General features: G+C 35.5%; 1 protein-coding gene across 1 annotated transcript; it reads left to right on the top strand.

Annotated features, from left to right (window-relative positions):
• Positions 1-3,131: 3,131 nt before the first annotated feature.
• On the top strand, positions 3,132-11,053 carry LOC141782919 (low choriolytic enzyme-like). Its single transcript, XM_074659776.1, has 10 exons — positions 3,132-3,296; positions 4,436-4,466; positions 4,561-4,626; positions 5,118-5,270; positions 6,068-6,188; positions 6,766-6,944; positions 7,252-7,333; positions 9,020-9,141; positions 9,429-9,492; positions 10,809-11,053. Exons 1-9 carry the CDS (start codon positions 3,231-3,233, stop codon positions 9,482-9,484), a joined length of 876 nt encoding a protein of 291 aa, XP_074515877.1. The 5' UTR covers positions 3,132-3,230; the 3' UTR covers positions 9,485-9,492; positions 10,809-11,053.
• Positions 11,054-11,280: the final 227 nt, after the last annotated feature.

Genomic DNA, 11,280 nt, shown 5'->3' with positions numbered 1-11,280 from the left:
CACACACACACACACACACACACACACACACTCACACACACTCACACACTGTGTTTGGCTTGTTTAGTTTAGTTATATTAATATTGTGTATTACACCTTTATTATCTTGCAAATAAATGTTTGAGGATTATACATGCTGGTATGTTTAATATTGTACAAGAGTGAATAATGCCAACCGCAGCTGTGTCAAGAACTCCAGTATTCTACAACCTTTAGTATCTATTGTTATAGTGATTTTTGGTTATAGTTATTAATTCAATTATTAATCAAAGTTCCAAATTGATAGTTTAGTATATTTAATGAGACTTATCTATGAGACTACATTAATGTGCTATCATTTTCTCTTTGTTTCAAAGAGTTGTGCCCTGAGGATTATTTAATATAAATTAAATCATATTATTCAATATAATTAATACATATTTTGATAATTATTATTTATTTTTGATAGCCATTTTACTGTCTTCTGAGCTTATGTACAATGGTGGTTGGTGCCCTGTTATTATTAACATGTATTGATAATTTATTAATATTAATTTTATTAATATTGATAACTATCTTTAAGATTTTCTAATTACTAAACCGACTCCTATCTGCGTCCCCAACACTTGGTTAGGTTTAGGCAACAAAACTACTTAGTTAGGTTTAGGAAAAGAATGACTTGGTTAGGCTTAGGCAACAAACTACTTAGTTAGGTTTAGATAAAGATAGCGGTTTGGGTTAAAATAACACAGGAAGTGGCGTAACTTAAGTACGTAAGTTATGTGACAAATCAAATTTGACTTGTGGTTTCACATAGGACAGGAACACCGGTCTCCTGGGTGAATGTTCTGTGTTTTATTACCCACCCATCCACCTCCTCCCTACGTGGCATTCGCTGCTCTCTATACTTCCCGGTTCACAATTACGTGGATTACATACGAATTGATTTTGTGCTGACCATCACGAAAAAATTTGACTTTTTGTCTATGTACACGAATCAATACATTACATTTTGTGACTATTTCACGAACTGCTGTGCGACTGGGCTATATTATAATAGACTGCCTTTGATTGTAGAGCGCTCCTTTAATTTTATCCAACCACCATGAGCTGGACAAAATGACAGAGAGAGCAATTCATTACACTGCACAGGTCCTCCTTTTATTTTGTAGGCTACACCTTTGTAAACAAAGTATATGGTTCCATTTATAATTTACAAAAACAACTTAGGCCAACTTAATGTAACTGAACACTCATCACACTTGTTTTGTACAGTAAATGCAAGTGTCCTTTTTCCCAACCGTAGTGGTATTGAGATGTTTCTGTCTGCGTATCTGTCTGAAACATATGTGACTGTTGATCAATGAAACATGCATCACACACTGGTGATACTGAAACTTTCCTCACTAGTTGTCACATCAGTAGAAATGTCACAAGACAAAGCCACATCACCACTATTTAGAAATGTCTTGGTCTCATTGTGATGAGAAGTAGTTGCAGCAGACTGTATTACATAAACTTAGTGTGTGAAACTGATTACATAAACCAGTTGACAGTCCACAACCGAAACAATTAACTGTCGTAACTTCCATATTAAAGTGATTATTTTAAGTGTTTATTGTTATTTTTGTTAAAATACATTCTATATGCATAAGAAGGCACCTGTTATAAAAATATACAATTTTATTTTCTGTCTTTCACTGAGTTTTAATGTAGTTCATAGTTGCTTTGCAACGTGTATGCAGTGCCGTCTAGGGTGGTATTAAAACTGAAAAAACATGATGCAGTGCCACAAAGGCTGCCCTACATGCTAGAAAACTTTCTGTGTGCTGGTGCCCCACTGCATGCAGCTGGTGACCATTACAATTTCCCTGCCCCTGCCCCTCAAACATTCTTTCAAACATCAAATTCACCCACTTTCTGCAGTATATAAATGCATATTTAATTTAACTTTTTCACTTCTATGTAGGATATTCCTGAGACTAATATACCAGCCCGTTCGCAGGAAAAGGCGTATGAATGCCACAATAATGCGCAAGGCATTTATTGTACAATAAGAACGCCTTTGTTTATTTCCGCGTGTCAATTGTACACCATGTAGTCTGTATTAACTGCAATGTAAATGCATTTGCGTAAATATGCTACGGTAAGAGATAGTTACGTAGAATAGATTTTTTAAAGCTTGAAAACAGATCCACGAGGAGTTGCAGAACTCTAGTTTTCTCTCAGAACACTTGAATTAAAATATGCTGAAAATGAAATTTTCTGCCTATACCCTCGCTTTAAGAGGACTGAGGAGTTAAAAGTCAATCATGGTATAAAGCAGTCAATAAAATATGTTTTCAAAAAGTGTGAATTACTGCAACCACGAGAAGTCCTTGATCAAGCTAGCACAAAAAATATTAGGCTGATGAGTCCAGCAGTAACCGAGATAAGCCGTGGACAGACAGAGAGATGCAGACTCACGCATGCACACACATGACAGAATACATAATCTCCTGGCGGAGATAATAACAGTAATACTGTGAAGTGATGCATTAAAACGTAAAATCATTGGGGCCTCTTTCCTTTCCAAGCAGAAGTACTTCAATTGTCAAAATGTGTTGATTTGGAAGACATTATGAGCTGTTGTTTTTTAAGTTTATCTTATCCTGAACTTCTACAGTCTTTTCAGTCCTGCCAGACCCCATGACTCCATCACTACTATTATATCTTTCAACAAGATTTCAACCCAAAGAACTTTCTTTATAATTTGAGAGGAGATCTAAACATATCTGTCTGGCTGATTTTTTTGGAAACTGTGTATTAAATGATGCACAACTGCACGTGTGGAATATTTCTATTTAGTGTACTGCTGCAGCCATAAAAACGGCTAAGATCTGGGAAATAAAACCGTTACTAAAAAATTTATAAAACATGGCTTTCTGCCCCTTGAGATTACTAAATTAAGTGTTTTTTTATGTTGGAGTCACAAACAAGATCATTTTCTGATAAATGAATTGACACATTAACTGCTAAAATGTGTAATCTGCTCCTGCTGGGGACAAACAGCAAACCCACATCTTGTGCAAACCATAGTTCGTTTTGAGCAATAACTGCCACTTCCAGTTAAACTGAATAAAACAAGTCTTGGGTGAGCTGTATGCCATATTAGGATGAAGGTTAGTTGGCTTTCCCACCTATATAAGACGGAGCACACACTGTTCCCCCAGGCATAGTCTTGGTCTGCCCCTGCTGTCCTATAACCAGCCATGATGCTCCTCCAGACTGCTGTGCTCAGTGTCCTCTTCTGCTCTGTCTACAGCTTCACTATACCGGTAAGCATCAGCAGACACATTAATATGGACAGACGGACACTTACTTTCTCTATAATTAGATCATTTTCTATGACACAATTTGAAATGAAATGTGATGCATTGTCATATATTAGTCAAATTCAGTTTTTCTTCAATAATATATTATAATCAGCAGTATATTGACTGACTATTTAACTGTCAAGTCAAGTCAATTTGACTGACTGCTCAACATACAGTATAGGGGAACTTTTGGTAACACTTCATTTTACATGTCCGCAAATTTCATGGTAATTAGGTGATAATTAGCAAGTAACCTATTTTAAATTTCTTTGGAATTACTGCCAAATTACCCCAATATTGCCCTAAAAAATCATCAAAAATTACTTTATTATAAATATTATTTAATAATGATATGCTAAAACAGTATATAATGGTTAAAATAGGGCCCTTAGGCTTGAGAAGCGGCTGTGCGCTGCTCTTCATTGGAGGTGGAAAACCAAAACTAATAGAAGACACTTCTGATCAGGCACAAATCTCAGCATTTTGTGATTTATTGTCGACACAAATGTAACCTGGTAGCTAATATAATGATTCAGGGAGTTTTTTAAGAAATTTCAAACAAGTTATTTGCTAATTATTATCTATTTATCAGCAGACATGGAAATAAAGCTTATAAATTAATTTTGTAGCCTTTTCCTGGAAATGTATTAAATAAATTACCAGCTATTGGGAAATAGCTAAATATAATTACTAAATAACATTTATAATAAAGTAATTTTCGATACATTTTGAGGTAAATATTGGGGTAATTTGGCAGAAATTCCAAAGAATTTCAAATAGGTTACTTGCTAATTATCACCTAATTACCATGACATTTGCGGACCTGTAAAATGAAGTGTTTTCAAACTTTTTATTTAATTGTGGGGAAATTGACATGGAAACTGTTTCTAAAGAAAGACAATTTGGTAAATAGCAAAAAGCAAAACAGCTTTCATTGTATACTTTGTTGATTGCATTACATTCTAATCCAATGCAGGAATGCACATATTTTGTTCTCTCTGCCTTGAAAGTTGTATGTTAAAATCTTTGAAAAAGGAATAGCTTTCAAAGTTTCCACTATGCTATTTCTATTTTCCAACTTTTACTCTGGCTAATTACAGGCTGGTTTTGAAAAGAGCGAGGAGCACTCTGGTAAGATGTGGATACTTTTCAGACAGTAACACTCTGTAAATATATATCGTACATCATATAACTGATACATGAACAAATTGCTTCTATTCCACAGGCAACAACGTTGAGGAACGTGATATGGGTATCTCCGCGCTGTTGGAGAAGGCGAATATCAATGTTGGTATGTTCATCTCAAGTGCTTTAATTATCCCTTTGGTATAAAATATCATTCCAGCAGCAAATGTACAGTAGTAATAATCTAACCTTAAATATAGAACAAAAGTATTGTTAACACTTCATTTTACAGGTCCGCAAATGTCATGGTAATTAGGTGATAATTAGTAAGTAACCTATTTGAAATTTCTTTGGATTTACTGCCAAATTACCCCAATATTTAACTCAAAATGTACCAAAAATTACTTTATTTTTTAAGTATTCATTGAAACATTAGCAATAATACTAATGCTGGTGTTGCAGTACTGGAAGTAGGTTATACAGCAGAGAGATACTACTTTCTAAACAGAACCATCAGTGTGGACAGAGAGGTTGTCGGCCTGTCAGACCAAGATTTGCCCCGCTGCCTTTAACACAGTAGATAAATCAAGAAAATGAAATGCAGCACAACTAAAAAGATGAAAACATTTCCTCGATCATCCTCGTGTCATTTTGCAGGAAAGGGCTTTGATGAGCCTCTGGTGCTGTATGGAGACATAGCAGTGCCAACAGGTCTACAGAACGCTGATCCCTGCACACAAGGAGAGTGCCTGTGGCCCAAAGCCGCCGATGGCAACGTCTACATACCCTACAAGATCTCCAACCAGTACAGTAAGTAGCCTACTGAAGGCAGCGCTTTTATTTTGGTTCTATAGGCTATTAGTGCTCATAAGTTACCAATATCACATGCACACTTTATACCGTATATGTATTTTAGTAGTAGCATTACTAGACTAGTAGTAGAAGCAGTAAATAGTAGTAGTCGTAGTTACAGTAGGCCTATAGTGGTAGTAGTAGAAGTAGAAGGCTAGAAATAAAGGTAATAGTAGCAATAGCAGTTGTAGATCTAGTGGTGGCAGTAGTAGAATTTGCAGCAGCAGTAGTAACAGTAGTAGTAGTAGTAGTAGGCCCAGTAGTACTAGTAATATGTATAGTAGCAGTAGCAATAGTATAGCAGTAGTAATAGTAGTAGATAGGCTAAAGTAGCAGTAGCAATAGTATAGCAATAGTGGCAGCAGTAGTAGTAGTAGTAGGCCTAGCAGTATTAGTGTGGCTTAATATATGCACTTTCTTACAAAGTTTTTAACGCTGTTTTAAACAAGAAAAAACAGCAATTTCTTTGTTTTAAGAGTATGTAGGCTATAGTAGTAGTAGTAATAGTATAGTAATTGCAGCAGCAACAGTAGCAGTTGTAGTATAGGCTCATAGTAGTAGCAGTATAGTAGTACTAGTAGCAGTAATAGGCCTACTAGTCACTTAATAGTAATAGTAGTAGTATAAAAATATACTAGCAGAGTAATTGTGCTAAAAAAAAAAAAACTTTAATATGATGTAGACTGATGTAGAAGATGACAGCAATAAAACCAACTTAACTGATAATAAATGTTTTTGTTTTTTTTACTGTCAAGGCCGCCGTGAGAAAAACGCCATCATCGAAGGTCTGAGGTCATTTAATCAGACCACCTGCATCCGCTTCATCAAACGCAACAATCGTCAGCGGGACTTTGTGAACATCAAGTCGCGCTCAGGGTATGGACCACACAATACATACCACATAATGGCAAGCTGTTTCAACATTTAATCAAACCACACACATTTTAGATATCCATGACAGCATTTCTCCCAGTCAACATTGTATTCTCACTAGTCAGAATGGTAATTAAAGACATCTGCATTAACATTCTTAATAGTAGAAATTGTAGGCGTATGTCAAGATATCTACAACTTTGATTGTGCTAGTCAAAACCAAACTTTAGACATCTTTAAATCCTTACAAAGTATAAGTAGCTGTTTTACAATTTAATAGCTAGATGGGATATAAATTGCCGATATCTGTAATCTAGTTCATCCCAGTCAAAAAGAAAATTTGGAAGAATGTCATTGTGGATATCGGGAATGTTCATTTTGACTAGGAAGGACTGATTTACGGATATCTGCAATACACTTAAAGAATTATAGACCCTATTGACACCAAGGGTCTTACACGCTTGCAGGCTTTTCATCAAACACGAGTTTCTCAGGTCGAGGGTGAACAATGTGAGATATTCTCATGGGGTTTCTTAAACTGTTTTACTGTTTGGTAGTTTTATTTACTGTTCTCTTTCAGGTGCTACTCATATGTTGGGCGTATTGGTCGAGGCCAGATAGTGTCTTTGCAACGCCAGGGCTGTGTTTTTAAGAACATCATCCAACATGAGCTGCTGCACGCCCTGGGCTTCCAACATGAACAGACCAGGTCCGACAGGGACAACAATGTAACCATCCAGCTGCAGAACGTCATTGACGGTGGGTTGTGCTATAGACTTTCATTATGACAAATATAGATGGAACTTTGGTAATGCTTTCGCAAAAGATATAAACAACCAAAATGGGGTGTTACAATTAGTACCACTGACCTTGATAACTTTTAAGCTCTCAAGTGAAAAATGTATGGTATATAGTAGCTAGGGATATGAATCATGTTTATACCTCTAGAATGAGCAACCATATGTACAGAAATAATGTAGTTTCCAGCAGATATAACTATTCACTTGCTGCACTTTTCAGCCATTTTCAGTGGCAAAATTTGATTGAGCTGTGTGATCACCTGCAGGACAGGAGCACAACTTCGACAAGGTCCAGACAAACAACCTTGGCACTCCCTATGACTACAACTCTGTCATGCAGTATGGAAGGTAGCATCTCTGTTCACTCAATGAACTTGATAATATTCAACTACAACGGTATCATTATGCAATTATGAAATCATGTAATGTACACAACTATGCATTTTTAAAGGAAGGGTTCATATTTTTTCAAGTCTGTGTTAAAACAATACTCACATGCCCATATGTATGTTGAACAGGTTATTTTTTCTTTCCCTGCTGGCAATGAAGAGATCCTGTACTAATTAGGGATGTTAATAATTAACCGTTAACAATAAGCATTTTGACCGATCAGTTAAACGGTTCTCCTAATGCAATTCCAATGAAAGAGACAAAATCTACATCCTCATTCTGTGCAAAAACATATTCTATAGCTAAGCTGAAGCTAATAGGAGGTTTGAGCAGTCGGAGTTAGACAAATGGGGTGGGTATCTTCCAACGTTACACTCTTTTTACTAAAAAATTCCCTCTTTTTGCTACTATCCCTCCACAGCAGCTAAAGGCTGGCTCACATTAAAAGATTTTTTAAATGTTAACAGAAAATTTGAGCGAGCCCACACATAACAACATTTTATGTTAAATCAAACAGTTTTGTTCCTATGGTGTGTGGTGAGCAATGATTTAACCCATACACCAACCACACACTAACAGATTCATTCATGAACAAGTCCAGACTCAAAAAAACTTAAATCTCGCAAAATCTTGTGTGATCAAACGTGATTTTAGTGTAAACAAACATTGCGGATGACGGGCAGGAAGAATTAGCGAGGTTAGTTTTTTCCCTACTTTGTACTGAATAGAAAAAAGAAAAATAATGGATGAAGTCATGGAGACACGTTAAATAAACACCGTCTGCCATTTCTGAGGTCCATCTTACTACTACTTTATGCTTCGCGTTTTGCATTAGCTCATGTATTAGCGGCGGCCGCCATGACGGCGGTGGTTATCATTCCTTCTTCAGTCAGCTTAGTTCTCAATTGGCTATCGTTCTTTCCCATGTGACTGCGTCATCTGCCGTCCTCGGGGTTCCCCACACACAACAAGATATCCGATCGTAAATATTGAACATGTTTAATATTTACGATTTGGAATCGGTGCGGCCAGGATGGACTTCCGAGCCGATCGGAGGTTTGTAAAAAACATTCTTAACATAACTCACACCACAGGAATATCTGGAAAGATAATCTTTAGAACCATCAAGAAATTGGGGCTTCGCTGACGATCGTCGGGAGGAGGGAATCGGGCCCAATATTGGCTTGATTCTTGCGTAGTATGTACTCAGCATAAGCAAAGAAACACTGTCCATGAAAAAATAAAGAGGGATTTTTTTACGAAAAGGACTATAACTTTGGAAGATACTCCTTTCAGACTGTTGAAGTCTCATATTAGCTTTATATGAACTTTAGAATGTATTTTTACAAAGAGCAAGCACTCTTGACTGTCCCCCATCGCTCACAATCTCTTTACGGCCAGTATGAACAGCAGGAACGATTACAGAGTCCGATAACTTTACAATTTTATTTCAGTGTACATATGGCCACGTGAATATTGTTTTAAGACAGACTTGAAATAATGTGAACTCGTCCTTTAAATTTTTTTTTTGCCAAATGGTGGACACAAACACAACTCCTGGATGTGTGAATAGATGATGGTGTAGAGTTAAGTGATAAATGTATAGTTTAAACCTGTCATCACTGCTGTGTATTTGCACCATAGGTATGCCTTCTCCAAGAACAGGGAGCCAACCATCGTGCCCATCCCTGACCCCAGTGTAGCCATTGGTGAGGCCACCGAAATGGGTGCTAATGACATCCTTCGGGTGAACCGCCTTTACTGCAGTAAGTACCTTTTTAAACATGTAGTCTATTATCTCCCCAACTAAACTTCCTACTTGTTTCTAATATCTATTTCTTCTGAGCTACCTACATTCTCATCTGTCTTCTTACCTGGCTATCCATCTATAGTACTCTCTCATACTATCTTTCTACTGATTAAATGGACAGACTAGGTCAGATTGAACACAGACCTACAGTTTGTATTTCCATGTGCATTGAAGCAGCACCATAAAGAAATGTGTTGTTAAATTAATTTAATTAATTTTGCTGTCTTTTTTAATTCATGTCAGATGGAACTGCTTCCACACTTGACCCGGAACCGGTGCAAAGAAAACATTTCCACTAGAAATGAAAGTAAGTTGTGGGTTTGCATGTTTTATTCGAACTTGCTATGTACACGCTAACATCAGTGGGATGTAATGTTTAGTTTAACCTAGCTATACATTCTGTCTTCAGATGGAAGTTTCCCTCTCTTTACATTTTAGTAGCTTTTATTTAATAATTTTTATCATAAATTTTGTAGTTTTTCTGTCATTTTGCCATCCTAAGATAGTGACTATGGAGGGAGGAACCTGCCGAAATAAAAAATAAATGTATAAATAAATGACTCGATAAATACATAAATGTCATTAAATATAGATAAAATAATAATAATAAAATAATAATAAAAAATAAATGTAGCCATTAATTAATAATTAATTAATAAAATATGACATCAATTTATATTTCTGTTTTAATTTGCTTCTTTATCTATTTATCTTTGTATTAATTCTCTTATTTATTTACTCTTCTGTTCATGTTAAATGACAGCCCGCCTAATTTGCATAATGAGGCAGAAATGCATAAAGAAATGTTTAAAGAAAATAATACAGAAATAAATAAGTTTGGGCAAATAAATAAGGGGTGAAATGCAAAGGGAAAATCGTGCAGAATTAAAATAAAGAAATAAATGCATAAATACATAAATAAATTCCTACACTTAAAAATAAATAAAAAATAAAAAAGGACAAATAAATAAACCAAAATGAACAAATAAAGAAATAAAAAAAGAATGTAAAATAAATAAATACACTGGAAAAAATAATAAAAATGCATACGTAAATAAATAAAAGGGAAAGTTAAACAGATGAATAAATAAATAAGGGAATTAATACAAAGATTAATAAATTAGGAAGCAAATTAAACAAAAATATCAATTTATGTCACATTTTATTAATTAACTAATTAATGGCTACATTTATTTTTAATATTATTTTGTTATATTTAATGACATATTTATTTATTGTGTCATTTATTTATTTATTCATTTATTTTTTAATTTTGGCAGGTTCCATCCTCCATAAGTGAGAGATACAGACAGGAAACATGAATGTACATTTATGTGCATCCCTGTTTCCTGTTAGACAGACATCAACCTATGATATACAGGTGGTGGAAGGTGTAAAAATGAATAAAAACAATTATACAAACAAAAGTAACATGGGAAGCGAGAGAGGGGCTCGACATTGAATCAGGGATGTTATGGTTATGTGATAGTCATCTTAACCACTAGACCATCAGGAAGGATTCAGGTGTCTTGTGTTATGTACATGCCCATGTGCACGTGTTTGTGTGCACGTGTACGCATATTCATTCAATATTTTTAACAAATTCCCTTTTTTTTCCAACAGGAAATCAAAAGGAAATGAGGCAAACTGATGCAACGTTTTTTCTACAAGGAAAACCAGAAATGCATCTTGTGCTTAAATGAATGCGCTTTAATTCAGTATTTGATGAAATTAGCTTGTGTGCTGCCCTAATGAGGAATGCAAAGTGTCCAATGACACCATCACAAATGTGCACTTACAATAAAAACTGCTTGTACGCTTGAATGAATACTAAAAAAGAATAAAAAAATGTTTTGCATATCTCATAACCTCAGCGTGTGTGTTTGTTTGATATTTAGACCTGAAAAGATAAAAGTGTTGTACCAGCATTCACCATAACAAAAGTTTTTGGTTAGGGAACCTGGGCGATGCTAACTTCCTGGTTGGCCTACAAAAATAGGTATTCCCTGAAGCACACTATGGCCCCCCTACTTCCGGCGACCTTGCTCGGGCCACACCCATTTTCAAACTCAGCCTTCATTTTGATCTCAACTAC

This window comes from Sebastes fasciatus, chromosome 2, assembly GCF_043250625.1.
Source record: "Sebastes fasciatus isolate fSebFas1 chromosome 2, fSebFas1.pri, whole genome shotgun sequence".
In the NCBI taxonomy this organism is placed as follows: Eukaryota; Metazoa; Chordata; class Actinopteri; order Perciformes; family Sebastidae; genus Sebastes; species Sebastes fasciatus.
Note: the sequence above shows the minus strand (reverse complement) of the source record. Positions and strands in the feature narration are given on the sequence as shown.